This window comes from Tilletiaria anomala, assembly GCF_000711695.1.
Source record: "Tilletiaria anomala UBC 951 chromosome Unknown K437scaffold_122, whole genome shotgun sequence".
Lineage (NCBI taxonomy): Eukaryota > Fungi > Basidiomycota > Exobasidiomycetes > Georgefischeriales > Tilletiariaceae > Tilletiaria > Tilletiaria anomala.
The window spans coordinates 1-14,758 of record NW_013546900.1 but is presented as its reverse complement, the minus strand read 5'-3'; the positions used below and the strand labels follow the sequence as shown (position 1 = coordinate 14,758).

General features: G+C 58.3%; 6 protein-coding genes across 6 annotated transcripts; 2 read left to right on the top strand and 4 right to left on the bottom strand.

The window, feature by feature from the left end:
- Positions 1–484: 484 nt before the first annotated feature.
- Positions 485–1,034, top strand: K437DRAFT_276343 (uncharacterized protein; the record flags this gene model as incomplete). Its single annotated transcript, XM_013385180.1, has 2 exons — positions 485–616; positions 705–1,034. 2 exons carry the CDS (start codon positions 485–487, stop codon positions 846–848), a joined length of 276 nt encoding a protein of 91 aa, XP_013240634.1. The 3' UTR covers positions 849–1,034.
- Positions 956–2,711, bottom strand: K437DRAFT_28751 (acyl-CoA dehydrogenase NM domain-like protein). Its single transcript, XM_013385174.1, has 3 exons — positions 2,480–2,711; positions 2,251–2,391; positions 956–2,181 (listed from the first exon to the last, which is right to left on the bottom strand). Exons 1-3 carry the CDS (start codon positions 2,628–2,630, stop codon positions 1,139–1,141), a joined length of 1,335 nt encoding a protein of 444 aa, XP_013240628.1. The 5' UTR covers positions 2,631–2,711; the 3' UTR covers positions 956–1,138.
- Positions 2,712–3,478: 767 nt separating this feature from the next.
- On the bottom strand, positions 3,479–4,491 carry K437DRAFT_28738 (uncharacterized protein). The gene is made up of 2 exons (XM_013385173.1): positions 4,261–4,491; positions 3,479–4,166 (listed from the first exon to the last, which is right to left on the bottom strand). The coding sequence occupies exons 1-2, from the start codon at positions 4,396–4,398 to the stop codon at positions 3,825–3,827; spliced, it is 480 nt and encodes a 159-aa protein (XP_013240627.1). The 5' UTR covers positions 4,399–4,491; the 3' UTR covers positions 3,479–3,824.
- Positions 4,492–5,878: 1,387 nt separating this feature from the next.
- On the bottom strand, positions 5,879–7,102 carry K437DRAFT_228727 (RNA-binding domain-containing protein; the record flags this gene model as incomplete). The annotated part of the gene is made up of 4 exons (XM_013385179.1): positions 5,879–6,137; positions 6,351–6,664; positions 6,764–6,779; positions 6,879–7,102. Coding segments are annotated over 4 exons (813 nt in total), but the record flags the coding sequence as incomplete, so codon positions are not given.
- Positions 7,103–10,439: 3,337 nt separating this feature from the next.
- Positions 10,440–12,115, top strand: K437DRAFT_259485 (uncharacterized protein). Its single transcript, XM_013385178.1, has 4 exons — positions 10,440–10,656; positions 10,824–10,960; positions 11,055–11,576; positions 11,668–12,115. The coding sequence occupies exons 1-4, from the start codon at positions 10,581–10,583 to the stop codon at positions 12,028–12,030; spliced, it is 1,098 nt and encodes a 365-aa protein (XP_013240632.1). The 5' UTR covers positions 10,440–10,580; the 3' UTR covers positions 12,031–12,115.
- Position 12,116: 1 nt separating this feature from the next.
- K437DRAFT_276339 (P-loop containing nucleoside triphosphate hydrolase protein) lies at positions 12,117–14,758 on the bottom strand. Its single transcript, XM_013385177.1, has 2 exons — positions 12,426–14,758; positions 12,117–12,346 (listed from the first exon to the last, which is right to left on the bottom strand). Exons 1-2 carry the CDS (start codon positions 14,727–14,729, stop codon positions 12,209–12,211), a joined length of 2,442 nt encoding a protein of 813 aa, XP_013240631.1. The 5' UTR covers positions 14,730–14,758; the 3' UTR covers positions 12,117–12,208.

The window sequence follows — 14,758 nt, the reverse complement described above, 5'->3', positions numbered from 1 at the left end:
ATTCGACGAGGATGCCTTCTCGGCGATGCGGTCGCTCTCTCAACAAAACGGCCCCACTCCGCCTCTGCTTATTGCAGCTTCCGCATGCCGCTCGCACAGTCCACCTCGCTTCGCCATCGACTCGACCGCGACCCCCGTAGTGGCAAGCGTTGGGGTCATCGCCTATGGGGAATGGGGTTTTCGCCAAGTGTGAGGTGTGACCAATTGTGCCGTTCCGCCAGTCATCCGTGTCTCTCCCTCACCGTTTCCTTTCATTAGCATTTGCTGCATTCATCCCCAGATCCACTTTAAGTATTACATTGCGTAGAGTAGGGTGACATAGCGCTTGCGTAGCTTGAGATCTTCCCCCGTGTGCTTCTTCAGCAGCAGCCCCACAAGCCCAACACACCCGTCGGCACGCACTTCTTTCATCAAGCCCGTCCTCGACTGCCCTCGGTACCCCACCCCACCTTAATCATCTGCGCTCAAATCCTCTTCTCTCGGCATGTTTAGCCTTTTTACATCGCATATCGCCAACTTTGCGCACCGCGCGACCGTCACCGCCTCCGTGGGCCTCAGTGTCTGGGGGCTCTGGCTGACCGCGGCCGTGTGGAAGAGCCGAAGGGACGAGCGTGCGGTGAGTGGCAGTCATCTTGGCAGAGCGACGCATAGTGAGCAATGAAACGCCATTTCCTGATACCCGTCTCATCTTTTCTCCTTCGCAGATCCAATCTGTCGCGATCAATGCTGCAGGCTCGCACGACGAACACCTGTCACCATCAACATCAGCCATCGCAGCAGCTGCAGCACCCACGTGGGCCCAAGAAGACAGCTCAAAGGTCAGCCCGCCGCCGCGCTATCCTTCGTGAAATGGCAGAGCAACGCTTCCTACTTGGAACCGAACCTTTGCTGTAGGTCTCCCACCGGTCCGCTCTACCCAGCCCCACCCTTCTCGCTTGCCTCGCTGATGACCCGTGCTTGTAGCACAGCATGTAACCTCATCGCTTCACACCGCACCACTCTTTTCATTCTTTTTACGAAGCAAGCCAATTTTTAATACACAGCAAGTTGTAGTGTGCGAGCCTACAAGCAGCCAAGACAACCAAGAAGACTCTGTTCCTGGCATGCGTCGCATGTAATAATGGGATGCAGCGCCGGCTTACGCGAACGCCTGCTCGCCGGTGATCGCCTTACCGAGGATGAGGCAGTGGATGTCGTGCGTCCCCTCATATGTGTTGACGACGTACAGGTTGGCCGCATGCCGCGCGACGTGATATTCGTCACTGGCAGCGTTTCCGCCAAAGATCTCGAGCAGCACGCGCGCGTGCTGCAGCGCCTTGCCGCAGTTGTTGCGCTTGACCAGCGACACCATCTCAGGGCTCCACGTTCCCGCATCCTTCATGCGCCCTAGCTGCAGCGCCGCCAGCAGGCCCAGGCTTGCCTCGGTCGCCGCGTCGACGATCTTCTTCTGCACTAGCTGAAAGCCAGCGAGCGGCTTAGAGAACTGTCGCCGCTCCAGGGCGTACGCGCGTGTCTCAGCGATGCACGCCTCCAAGGCACCGATGGCGCCCCAGCCGATGCCGAAGCGCGCAGAGTTCAGGCACTCGAATGGCGCACCCAGCCCGGGTCGTGCGCGTGCGAGGAGCGAATCTTCCTGCTTTACCTTGACGTTATCCAGGAAGATCGAGCCCGTCACTGAGGCGCGCAGCGCAGTCTTGTTCGCGATCTTTGGCGCCTCCAGCCCCTTTGTGCCCTTCTCGACCAGGAAGCCGCGCACCTTGTTATCCCACTTGCATCGTGCCCAAATGATAAAGATGTCCGCATGCGGAGAGGAGGATATCCACGTCTTGCTGCCGTTCAGCGTAAACTCGCCCTGTCCGTTGTCCTCCGCGACGGTCTCCATGTTCGCCGGGTCGGACCCGTGATTCGGTTCGGTGAGGCCAAAGCAGCCGACGAGCTCGCCTTTGGCCATGCGTGGAAGGTACTTCGCCTTTTGCGCTTCGGTACCAAACTGGTTGATTGCACCCATCGAGAGTGATGATTGCACCGACATCATTGACCGGAACGACGAGTCGACGCGCTCAATCTCGCGTGCGATCAGCCCATACGAGACGTTGTTGACGCCAGCACATCCATACCCTTGAATCGTTGGACCTAGCAAACCAAGCTCCCCCAGTGCAGGTAGAATCGTCGGGTCCCAGGCTGTTCGAACGATCGGCGAGGTGAATCATGAAATCTAGGACATAGCAAAAGGTTGCGTTGATTGCTCACATTCTTTCCGGCTCATTTCGATAATCTTGGGCTTGAGGTGCTCCTGGCAGAATGCTCTGGCCGTTTCCGAGATAGATACCTCCTCTTCTGTCAATTTTCTGTTGAATGACATCGGGTCTTCCCAGTCGAACCGAGTAAACTCTGACACAGCGGTGGCGGCAATCCATCGAAACAAAGCCAGATAGTCAGCCCGGGAGTATTCGGATCACGGCGCCTGATAGCTGCTCACTGGTCATATTGAAGGCGTTGTCGCCATTAGCAGGGTTGACATACCCGCGCGCTGATACGGCGTCGCTGCGGACAGCTGCCGTCGCAGCGGAGCTGCGGGCACCGGCGCCGCGCAGAGAGGAGGGGAGAGAGGAGCGAAATAAGTTGGCCATGGTGTGCAAAGGTCGAAGGGGGCCCCGTTGAGCTGGCGCTTGTGCTTGACCAGGGGAGGCGTATTGCACTTCGGATACAATCTTTAAACCCAGGGAGACATGTTCTTCACGCCCTTTTCCGGTCAACCTCGAGGAGGAAGTGGTGAGATGGTATGAGGGGATGTTAAACGGCAAACTGTGGAGAAGTCAGCCGTTCCCTTTGCCCCTCGCTGCTTGGAAGACACACAGGCGCCGTGCTGCTTCCCCGCGCTCCGCTCGGCCGCCATCCGCAGTTGCCGAGGGAGCGAGCAAGCTGCCGTGATCCGCTCTTTCTAGCTCCCGCCAAAAGCCGGGGCTCACTCTCATGAGCACCAGCTAACAATAGCATCAGTGCACCAGCTGGGAAGCTGAGAGGGAGCCACGTCAGATCACGACTCGAAGATGCGTTACTCAGAGGATAGCGCGGCAGTCTACGTTATGCAGGTACCCTTTTAGAAAGCCTCAGGGAGTTGCAAGACTCTAACCATCGATCACATATGGGCCCAGTAGGCCAGGCTAGTTGACGCGGAAGGAGTCCCATTCATCGCCCTGACGGACCCCCAACTCTACCTGGCACGGGTGACTTGCTGGCCTGGGGCTGTTAACAGACCTTGACCAGCGATTCAAGCCCGTCCAGGTAAGCTGGTGGTCTGGCCACAACAGCTTAGACAAGCCATTCACGCGATTGGCTGAGCGGTTCCCTCGTCCTCGAGGTCTCTCGTTCGTCACAGTACATTCCTTCTCCAGTACCCGTGAAGCCCCAAAACTTCCCTGGTTACGGGCTCTCCTATTCACTGGAAAGGCCTTCTGAGTTTGAGGAAAGAGTTGTTGGAATTGCGTGCTACCCGCTCAATGATGGAGTCCTGGCCATCATCCAGACCGACCATCCGGCGGTAAGTACGATTAAGGAAGGACGCGGAGGCAAAGAAATGCTGCATAACTGCAGGCAGCAGGCAGTCAACCGAACTCGCGACCAGAGCCGCTCGCTCGCAACTTCGGAGGTGGAATGGATAAATCATGTGTAGTGATATTATTACCGACGCGGACAGCCTCTATTGAACCGCATGAGTGCTGACTCAAGGGATAGAGAGAGTGGACGTAAAAGAGGGAAAGAGAGAAAGAACGTGTTGTATGCAAACGAGTATGCATTGAGGATCGACGTTGTATTACCTGTTCCTAATCATTCAGCGCTGCCGGGTTGAACGACGACCCGAAGAGAGGAGCGAGAGACGGAGAGGCGACGAGGAATAGATGGGGGAAGATAAAGAGCAGCTTGTGCGTGGCAGTATGTGCGCTGGACCAAATAATGACTTTATGGCCTCCGAGCCTAAAGAGATTCAGAGATGGAACGTCGATGCGCGAGAAATGGTGGGGGAGATTGATAACTGGAAGGTGACAAACTTCTGAATGCGCACATGTCGGGTGACGAGCATTGAAATAGGCCACTGAACGGAAACCCCTCGATTGCATTGGATTTGCCAATATGCCTATAACGGTCCTTGGTATTTTGTCTTTTCTCTTGTTGTGCGAGTATGAAGATAAAATGCGCTGAAGCGATGAGCCGGTCTTGTGTGCAGCGGACGGGGGTATGTCTTGTAGAGTGGGTACACACTTTGTAAAAGTAGTGTTGTTTGAAATGTGTCTTTTGAATTGGAGGAGTGTTTTTGGAAGAGAGATTGCGCGGCCTTAAATTATCCTCTGTCAGCGGCAGCGCAAGTGTAGAAGCCAGTCTGCCTCCGCCCAGCATCATGCTGGTGAGAAGTAAATGAGAGCATATTGCAAGCAGCGAGGCCGGAAGGCCGTCTTCATGCCAGGGTTGGTACGTATGCCAGCGGGTGGGACGGAGGCCCTTTTTTGTGAGTACTTGACAGTGTGAAAAGATTGCAAAATGCACAGTTGCACCAAAAGTTGAGAAGGAAGCAAGGAGTGATGTCCTTCATAGCGCTTTCCCCCCTTTATCCCTAACGATGAAAAGTTGCGTTGCGACAGCAGGGGTATGGCGAGAATGGCGGCGGCATCGTACGGCGAAGGATCGAGTCGAAAAGAGGGCTTGAAACGTGCGCGAGAGAATGATGACGGGCGGTATCGTACCTGCTGTGGCGAATAGGCAAGTGCTAAGGACGCTGCTGCTGCTGCGATGATTGTTGCTGCTGCTGAGGAGTCTAGAAACTCGAAGTAGCCAGTGGTGACTTATTGTTATTGTTGTTGTTCGCATGGTTGCTGCTGCTGCTGGTGTTGTTATTGCTGTTGTTGCTGTTGTTGTGAGCGCCTCCTGCTCCTCCATGCTCGGGCGGCAAAGGCGCCTCCCCGACAACGGGCGAATCAGCCGGGCTAAATGGGGCGAATGTGGATGCCTTGAGCATACTGTGCGGCGAAGCGCGATGCTGCACCTCGTCCGGCGCGCCACCGCGTGCGTACCACGATGCAGCATTAGGCGATGGAGAGTCGGAGTGGTGCACAGTGTTGCCCCCGCTAATACCATCGCGTACCTGCGCGTCCACGGCTGAGCCCGACTGGTAAAAAGTGCGGGGGTCCTCGCTACGTTGCCGCAGATCCATGTTCGAAAAGGAGGATGCGAGCTGCTCAGCGTTGCGATCCGCATGCTGCGCAAGGTGTTGCTGATGATGATGATGAGGAGGATGTTGCTGCTGCTGTTGGAATGGCAAAGAATGCTGTGATGCATGATGCTGTTGCGGATGCGGTTGTTGATGCTGCTGCTGCGTGTGCTGTTGGAGACGGTTTGGATGTTGCGGCTGTTGTTGCGGCTGCTGCTGCTGTGCCATTCCAGCATACATCTGGCGGAGTAGCTCTGCCTCGCGCGGGTTGTTGGACAAGGGCTGCTGCTGCTGGTGCTGCGGTTGATGCGGCTGTGGCACACCCCTGAAGCCAGCTTGGTCCAGGTCGCCATGAAGCGAAGGAGATTGCAAAGGCTGCTGCACCGCCAGGCCAGCCCTGGCAGCCGCAATCTGCTGCAGCAGCGTCGAGTTGGCGTCCAGCTCAGTCGAATGCGCGAGCAAGCCAGGCGGTAGGCCGGAGCCATTACCGCTGGCGCCGGAGTTGTTCCCACCGGCGCTGCCGTTAAGGTTGAGGTTGCTGCTGCCCTGCACGGCACTGAGAGCATTGCTGAGGCCTGCGAGTTGGGCGAGCTGCGACGCGCTTAGCCCGCCAAGGCCAGCGAGGCTGGCGAGGTGGCCGAGCTGGGCAGCCTGCGCTGCGGCCTGCACGGCTGCGGCTGCGGCCTTGTCTCCCTGGCTGCGGCCCCAGCTGAGGCGGATGCGACCGCCGCCAATGGGGAAGCCCTGCATCCTCTCGATGGCGCGCTCCGCATCGATCTTGCGCACGAACTGCACAAATCCGCAGCCCTTGCCGGGAGGGATCTTGACGTAGGAGATCTCGCCGAACGGCACAAAGAACGTACGCAGTGTGTCCTCCGAGATGAGCGACGACAGTCCCCCGACAAAGACGGTCGTATTATTCGGGTCAAGCGCGCTCGACGTCAGCGCAGCAGCCGATGCGGGCGAGACGGCGCTGAGCGGGTTGTACGGATCACCTGCGCGGGCAGTCAGGGCAATGCCCTGCGCAGAAGACTCGCGGCTGCGAGACGCATGTGCGTGGAGCAGCTGCAGAGCCTGCGGCAGGCCTCCAAGCGCTGACGCAGGGTTTGGCGCGTCGCCACTGCCAACTGCGCCCGCACTGATGTACGGATCAGGCCGAGGGTGAGCACCACCAAAACCTGCGCCTGGTTGGCCAGGGGCGAAGCCTCGTGCGCCACCTGCACCATGGTAACCACCACCAGTCCTAGCCGCGAGCTCCGCCTCGTACCCTTGTCCGCCAGCCGGAGACTTGTTCTTCGGAGTGGCCGGACACACGCGCAGCGGCCGGCCGCCCGACTGGCCGTCGAGAGGGGCGACGTACACTCCTTGCATCTCCACGAGCGCACGGAGCGAATCCGACTCGCTGGAGAAGCGGACGAAGCCGAAGCCACGACTGACACCGGTCACCGGGTCGGTCATAATCTGTGCAGCGAGACGAAGAGAAGATAAGTCAGTATATGCAAGAACAAGTGAATGAAGGGGGCATATAGCCAACTGTCTGCGAGAAATATCTCCACTCACTTTGGCGCTCTTGGTACTCGTAAAAGGAGCGGGGCCGATCTTGGCAGGTGTGAAAATGCCTCTGGCTTGCTGCGCCTGAGCGTGCGCGATGGCGAAGGGATGTGCCGGAGGCCACATGGGCGGGCGCAAAAACTGCGCAACCAGGTCTTCCTCTCGCAGGTTGGGGGCCAAGTCGCCCACAAAGATGCTGAACTCGTGGAGGCTGGCACCTCCACTCGTCGCGCTACTCGAGGTAGGTCCGGCAACCTGGGGCGGTCCGCTCGACGACGACGACAGACCCGCCGCAGCAGCAGCAGCCGCTGCGAGGGCGGCATGATGCTGCAGGTGCTGCTGGGCCATATCGGCGCTCATCTGCTGGCCACTTTGGTAGTGGTCAGCCAAGCTGGGTGGAGTCAAGTGCCTGTTGCCACCGTCCAGCGACGTGCGCCAGTGCTGTCCCTGTTCTCTGCCGTCGGAGGAGAAGAACCTTTCCCGCGCTGCGCGCTGCTGTGTGCCCCCATCCAGCACGTCATCGTGCGTAGGGGAGGATGGCGAGCCAGGTCCAACACTGTGCCCGGGCTGTGGGGGTGAGCTGCCCTTGCCGGTGTAGTAGGACGCATAGCCTGGCGGCCTTCCGAACGCTGCGGCAGCCGCGACATTGGGGTCCTTGGCGGCACCGCGTTGGTGCTGAGATGGTGGCTGCTGTTGCCAAGCATCGGCTGGGAGGCTATGCACGCTCGTGGCACTGTGTTGACTGTCGTATCCGAACGATGGCGGGGGGCTGGTGACGCTGCGGCTCGTTGCGCTCGTGCCGTCCGTGGCTGTCTGCTGTGCCGAATATGCGGGAGAGGGTGCACGGTCGGATGGGGATGAGAATGAGAACGAAAAGGGACCCGGATGCGCAGCACTAGAGGGCAAGAGCATGCTGGGGTCTCCCCCAGGATCTGGGCGAGGCGATACAGCACCACTGGCGCTGCGATGCGCCTGCATGCCACCTTGCTGCTGCGCAGCTTGCAGGAGAGCGAGCTGATACGCGCTGTGCTGGCCCTGCTGCGCCGGCATGGCCGGAAAGTAAGAGGACGGCAAAGCGGAAGTGCCTGCCGACGAGCTCTTTTGACTGTCGTCGGTAACTACGCACGGGCGCTCGCTGTTCGAGCTGGCGAACCCGAGGCCGATGGTTCCAGGGCCTAGGGAATGGGTGGAAGGAGGCTTGGTGGAACCCCAAGGCGAATGTACTTGAACTGGCGAAGTTGAATGCTGCTGCCTATTGTTACTGGTACCGCCGATTCTGTCAGAAAAGCCGCTGCCATTATGGTTTTCAGCGGTGTGTGTAGCGCCCGGCATACCGGCAGGCTCGCACTTGCTGTAAATGCTAGCAGGATCGAAGTTACCCGTGTTGCCAAAGGGAGAGCGGCTGCCGATTGCACCTGGCCCTTGCTGCTGCTGCTGTGCAGAATGCTCAATCCGTGGGCTGCCGCTTGACATGGCCGAGACGGAGTGCAGGCTGACGCTTCCGTTGCTGCCACTGTGCATGTGACCGAACAAACGCTGCTTGTCAGTGCGGGGCTGCTGCTGCTGCGACCGTGGTGCGGTGAAGACAGAAGCCGACAGATCCGAGTGGACGGAGGAGGGGCGGGAATCTATGAGGGAAGGTGTCGCGAAGAGAGGCTCTCCCATGCCATGCAAGATTTACGACGTTGACCCTGAAACGCTTGCTTGGCTCGTATCGGAAGTGTGGCAGGAGAAGCAAAAGCTGCGGTCCCTACGTGATGCATAGGATGAGACGATTTGCTGCTCAACGAAGTCTGAGGGGAGGAGTTCGTTCTTCTCGAGCTCCGGAAGGGTCCAGTCCTTCTGACGTCTCAACGGGGGTGTAAGATTTGCACCTCACCTGGGAAAGCGGAGAGAGCAGTCGAGCAAACCATGCATGTCAGCAATCAGCATATAAATGCCAGATCATCGACGAGCCACGCAGCACTCAGAAATGGCTTCTATGTGCGCCTACCCAAGCAACTCACCAGTGACGAGAAAAAGTCCCGACAGAGAGGTACAAGCTTGGCTGGCTAGATGATCTGCGTCGAACAGGAAGATTGCATTGCAGTGCACACCGTGTGCCTGCAGCTTTGCTGCGGTGTGTGCCGCCGAGGTTGAGAGAAGATGGAGATGCTTTCAATACTTCCGGGGAAGGGACTGCTGCTCCATCCTTCCTGTGGGTGGGCCAAGGTCGTGTCCCACATGAGAGCAATCGTGACAGCCGTGCGAGGGTGGAGGTGTGCCACTTCACTCAATGGGCTGGGGCTGCGCAGTGGGCCGCCAGGCTCACGCTGCTGGACCAGTCTCGCAGCCAAGGTAGGACAAGGGCTGTCGTTTGAGGCACTGTGCCAGTCTGGTACACCAATCATCACATGTCGCCAGCCACCCACCAAAAGAAAAAAAAAAGAGCGAGCGCAGAGCACGAGAGAAAAGCAAACAAACTGATCGGCCGCTCAGGCGTTCGGCGAGCCGATAAGAGCAACAGGGCAGTAAAAAAGGGACACACAGTGTGATGAACAGTCTAGCCTAGAATTGGCGCTCGTGCATTAATACCCTTAATGACCGTGTCCGATCACCCTTATGCTCTCGTTCATCGTCCCCCGTGTCTCTTTTCCCACGAGCTCAAGACGAGCAAGCAAAAGTCTACCACGCTCTTATCGAGGTCGTATAGTGTGGCATCATAATCACCATCATCATGATTGCAAAGCTGACTTGCATGAAGATTGCCTAAAGTTTTGATCGTGCCGAACGGAGTGTCGAATTGCGAATGAATTCGATGAGCGTAGCAGAGGCGGCGCCGACCGCGCGTTCATCCACGTGTCAGTCTCGCAAAGCCTCGCTCGCTCCCCCCTTTCTTCAACTTATATGTGCGGAATGCCGAAACCAGTGCTTTGGAGACGATGAGAACCAGGCTCGAGAGGGCGGATAAGAGGGACAGACGAGATTCGATACGCACCTTTAGGCCGGCTTTAACGCCGTAGCGTGTAATAGGCTGCTAGTCGAAAACAGTCAATTCACGAGGTTGTGAACTCGCTTCTGCGGCCCTCCAGCCCTCAGCCAGTCTTGTTCAGGAATGATCCTCTGTGACTCTTCGCGCGCAAAAATCTGATTGCGACGAGGAGAGTTCTTTCCCTATCCTGTGACAAGTAGCAGCGCCGCGACTCCCCCCACAATGTGACAGAAGTGACTGCATGAACACAAATTTGACAGCCGCTTGACACACTTTTTGTGGCTTCAGAGTCTTTGATGTTTGGTGTCTTCAAGGTTCAAGCTCCACTAGTCCTCGGAGTACATTTGGCAGCCACCTGCCGCACAATAATGGAAGACACAGCACTATAAGGAACCAGTCGTACCAGGTCGCACCCAAAGTTCAGCACATAGCACGGTCTAACAGTGGACACCCTAACGGCATTGTCGGCATCTTGGCGACGATCCCACGCTTCATTCGCAAAAGTACGTGGGAACTGCGAGGGTTTCCCGAGTTCGTTGGCGCAGGCGCAGTGCTGCCCAGAGATGTCCCTAGAGACCGAGTTATATGAGTCACGTGACAACGAACACGCGTCGCGTCCGCCCGACAAAGGTACGTACGTATCAATTCCATGTGCTTCCCGTCTCTGGTACGAAGCTCCTTCAATCCCAATTTCCACCTTGCCCGTCGTGTACTTATTCGGTTCTTGTCAAATCTGTCTAAAAGTGCTCCGTGAAGTGGTCCCTGGATCGCAGCCTCGGATGGACGCGGGCGGATTCACTTGCTGCTCTTGCGTAAACCTCACTCCAGCTGGGAACTTCACGCTACGCACACCAGATGCAAGGCATAGGCGCCGGCTCCCGCGCCGATCGAGCGTTGGTATTCTATGAACGCTTCAACGAGAGCATCTCTGGTATGTACGACTCTGCCTGTCGGCACTGTATAACCCGGGGTTATTTGCAGCCCTGCATCAACTTGGAGTCATGCAGGATCACATCTTCCCTTGACTCATCACTCACCTCCTTCGCGCCTCGCGGTCGCTATCCTTCTCTTCCTCATGCGCACGCACGGTGGAAACAGCCGCTCAAAAACTCGTCCAGAATGCAAGCTCCAGCTCAGAGCTCACGAAGCCTCTGCAGGTCGTCTCTCAGCTCAGAGCAGACGTGACAGAGTACCACGACTTGATACCATCATACGATAGGAACACGTACGAAAACGTAAGTGCTCTCAGCTTTCCAGCGGCAAGACATTTCAGTTGGCTTGCTGTATACAGCGCTGCTTACACTCTCGGCCAATTTATTCCTTTTATAGAAGCTGCGCCAGCTAGCTGCTGAGATAACAGCCAAGCGAGCTGAGTTAGGCAAGTCAAGTGGGCGTTTCTCTCTCCGACGGGCGCCGAAGCCACAGCCTGCATCGAATGCTCCTTCACATTCACCTTCCACAAAACCAGACGAAGGGACATCGACCCCTCGTCTATCAGCCTCGATGCATGCGGCAGCAGCGGAAGAATTACACTCAAAGCCAAAGCGGGTTTTCACGGGAAAGAAGAGAGCGCGCTTGACGCGCAACGATGCGATCTTCCAAGACGGCACCTCCTCCGGTGATCTGCATATCTCAGACTGCATCGATTGCTTGATCGACCTTCGGCCGCCTCCGCCTCCGGAGGACGCAGGTGCGAGCGATGCGGCTGCCCGAACAAGACCCAAGCTGACTTCACTGCAAGCTGTGCAACTACGCGCGATCAAGAACTCTGTGCTGCTGCTCGGTGAGATCGACGGCAGCGTCATGGTGCACGGTTGCGAGAACTGCATCATCGCGGTGAAGAGCCGTCAGGTGAGCATGGGGGCTACCTCGATAGCTCCATCGGCCCGATAGCTGACGCTGATCATGCGTTGCGCATATGCCACGAATCCATGTGCTCAAGTATCGCATGCACACTTCAGAAAGCATCATCGGCCTCATCGACAGCGCGTCTGTCATTACAATTGAACACTGCAGCAACCTTGCGCTCGCGCCTTGTCCGTCACCTTTACGGAAACAACGCGATGCGTCTTCGCCCCATTCAGTTGCAGATCCAGACTCGCATCTGAATCCGACCGCTGTCACGAATGCGCCATCGAAAGGAAAGTTTGAAGTGCAAGACTTTGACCACATCTCTCGTGCGACCGCGTCACCTAGTTGGATTCTCGCAAAGCCTGATGTGGTGGCCAAGGTCGTCGCGTGGACCGCAGAGCAACAGAATCCTGACCAAATGCAATTGCAGGTCGGCGTACTTCTGGCACCCTAGACGCCCTGCTGCAACGCGCAGCGGCCCGCGGATGTGGTGCCGAGAGAAGGGATGCTATACAAGTGGAGATGTAATCCTGTTCTCCCCATGATGCATTTGTTGCATTGCAGTGCGCAAGAATCGCATTTAAAGACTACATGTCAAGAGCAGTGGTTCTATAGAATTTTGGTGTCTTGGCTCACAGCTGGGCCTCGACGAGCTCGAGGTAGCGTCCACGGCGCTGCAAGAGCTCGTCATGGGTGCCACTTTCGACGCAGATGCCGTCTTCGATTACACAGATTTTGTGCGAGTTGCGGATTGTGGTCAATCGGTGTGCCTGCGGTGGGACGTGAAGAGGCGGCGTTCAGCACATAGATGCCACTGTCAATATGCGCGCAGCACTGCAGAGCACTCACCACCACCACCGTCGTGCGGCCCTCGGATGCGCGATCGAGAGCCTGTTGCACAACATACTCCGATTGCGTGTCAAGAGCAGATGATGCTTCGTCCAGAATGAGAATCTCGGGCTTGCGCATAAGCGCACGGGCAATGCACAGGCGCTGCTTCTGTCCGCCGCTAAGCTGCGCGCCTTTGAAGCCAATGTCTGTCTCAAAGCCATGCGGCAGGCCACGGACAAAGTCGAGGATGCATGCCGCTTCGCATGCTTGCTCCACATCTTGCAATATCACCTTGGACGGGTCGACGGCTCCCATAGCCAAGTTCCAGAAGATGGTTCCGGAGAAGAGGACCGGGTCCTGCGACACGTAGGCCATCTTCGCGCGCAGCTGATCCAATGGTATCTGGCGCGAATCGACGCCACCGAAGCTGATGGTGCCGCGGGACGGGTCGTAAAAGCGCTGCAGAAGCGACAGGATGGACGACTTGCCGCTGCCGGATGTGCCGCAGAAGGCAGTGCGCTCGCCCGCCTTGAGCGTGAGGGTGAGCGACTTGAGGGCAGGGTGTTTGGGGCGCGTCGGGTAGCGCAGCTCGACATCGTTAAGAACAATGTCACCCGTCATCGGACTGGTGTCCTTTCCTTCCTGTTGCTGTTGCAGCGGCGGCGGAGCATTGGTCAGCGTTGCAACATGAGGTTTGCGAGTCATCCAGCTGGTTATGACGCTGAGTGAAGCCCTGGCGCGCGCAATGTCGGGCGTGAACGTGAACATCCTGCCGGCGGAGAAGCTGCCGATGACGACGGCCTCGAACGCGGCGTAGAGGTTCGAGAGAGCAATCTCCTTGCGCGCATAGAGCGTGCCACCCCAGAAGAACAGCAGCGCGGAGACCCACAAGACCATGGCCTGGCTGAAGGCGAAGCCAAAGGAGCCGACGAGCAGGTAGCGGATGCGGCTCTTGTCGGCCTTGGCGCGCAGGTCGAAGATTCGCATCGTCTCAGCCTCGCGGCCGAGAGCGGCAACGGTCTTGATCGAGTCTATGTTTTCGCTGACATAGCTGGCTGCGCGGTCCATGGGCTTCTGCGCGCGCTGCTCGAACTTTTCGAGCATGGCAACGTTGACGTAGCCGCTGAGGAAAAGGAGCAGGATCGGCGGGAGACAGACGACGGCGACCTTCCAGCTGACGGCAAACGCGAGGACGATGGAGCCGATCAGGTTGATGACGGAGATGATGACCTGCGACAGGATTGCGCCGGTGGCTGCACCGACAGCGGCGGGATGGCTGGAGACGGCCGCAGTGAGGCTGCCGGACGCCTGGTCTTCCGCATCGAAGAAGCCGATCTCCTGCTTAAGCAGAGCGGCGAGGCCGCCTGTCTTGAGCGCCCGGATGATGCGCTCCGAGGCGACCTCAAGGAAGACCGTGTTCATGAAGCTGAGCGCGATGTTACACAGCGCAAGGACGAAGAAGAAGAGTGCCCACTTGTCGGTCTGTGAGCGTAGCAGAGCGTTATTTCCCTCGATGGACATGGCGCCAACGGTCTCGCCGGTCATCCAGCCGGCGAACGGGAAGGACGCGCCGACGGCGATGGCGGCGGCGACGCCGATGAGGAAATGCCAGCGGTACATGCCGATGTAGAGGCCGTACAGGCTGGAAAGCTTACACCACGAGAGGTTGGGGAGGAGGGCGTGGACGTGCTGTGACGTGTGGGGCAACGACGATAACGAAGTCGACGGCGCGAAGCCGCTGTCCGTTGCGTCGCCAGGGCTGATGGCGTCCTGCGCCCGGGCCGCGGTGGCGGCGGCTGCGTCGGCTTGGGCGGCGGGCGACTCAGCGGTGTGCTCGAACTGCGAGACGGTCATGGTGCGGCCAGAGGCGGGCCAGTTGTGCTCGGGTGCACGACTGGTGCGGTGTATCAGCACAGCGGGACGGTCGAGCTGCTGCGGTTGGCGCTGGAATTCGTCCCAAGGCGTCGCGACAGTGGTGCTCGCGGGGCAGACGGTGTGTCCGCCGACCTTGGTTGTGGCGCCATCGCTGATGATGAATTCTTCGCCTTCAAAGCCGTCGTTATCGTCGATGGCCGTATCCGCAGCGCGCTTATCATCGTCGGCGCTGGCGCCGGCGAGGGCGACCATGGCGCGCTGCTGCAGGACCATGTCCCGGTAAGTGTGGTCGCGGCGGTCCTGTTCCATGAGCTGGTCGTGTGTGCCGTGGTCGACGAGCCTGCCGCTGCGCATGACGAGGATGTCGTCGGCGTTACGTACAGTGGAGAGGCGGTGGGCGATGATGATGGTGGTCATTCCGCGGCTGTGCTGCTCGCGCTGGAGCATGGCGCGAATGCGCTCCTCGGTCGCGGAGT

What these genes read in the sequence shown, in the direction of transcription:
- K437DRAFT_28751 (XM_013385174.1), bottom strand. Translation starts at nt 2,630, where the DNA reads ATGGCCAACTTATTTCGCTCCTCTCTCCCCTCCTCTCTGCGCGGCGCC. An exon ending in CAACGCCTTCAATATGACCA is followed by an intron (nt 2,392 to 2,479) that starts GTGAGCAGCTAT and finishes CCGCTGTGTCAG; the next exon opens with AGTTTACTCGGTTCGACTGG. An exon ending in CGAAATGAGCCGGAAAGAAT is followed by an intron (nt 2,182 to 2,250) that starts GTGAGCAATCAA and finishes TCGTTCGAACAG; the next exon opens with CCTGGGACCCGACGATTCTA.
- K437DRAFT_28738 (XM_013385173.1), bottom strand. Translation starts at nt 4,398, where the DNA reads ATGATGCTGGGCGGAGGCAGACTGGCTTCTACACTTGCGCTGCCGCTG. An exon ending in AACAACACTACTTTTACAAA is followed by an intron (nt 4,167 to 4,260) that starts GTGTGTACCCAC and finishes TCGCACAACAAG; the next exon opens with AGAAAAGACAAAATACCAAG.
- K437DRAFT_259485 (XM_013385178.1), top strand. Translation starts at nt 10,581, where the DNA reads ATGCAAGGCATAGGCGCCGGCTCCCGCGCCGATCGAGCGTTGGTATTC. An exon ending in CTTCAACGAGAGCATCTCTG is followed by an intron (nt 10,657 to 10,823) that starts GTATGTACGACT and finishes CGGTGGAAACAG; the next exon opens with CCGCTCAAAAACTCGTCCAG. An exon ending in ATAGGAACACGTACGAAAAC is followed by an intron (nt 10,961 to 11,054) that starts GTAAGTGCTCTC and finishes TTCCTTTTATAG; the next exon opens with AAGCTGCGCCAGCTAGCTGC.
- K437DRAFT_276339 (XM_013385177.1), bottom strand. Translation starts at nt 14,729, where the DNA reads ATGCTCCAGCGCGAGCAGCACAGCCGCGGAATGACCACCATCATCATC. An exon ending in GCCGCACGACGGTGGTGGTG is followed by an intron (nt 12,347 to 12,425) that starts GTGAGTGCTCTG and finishes GTCCCACCGCAG; the next exon opens with GCACACCGATTGACCACAAT.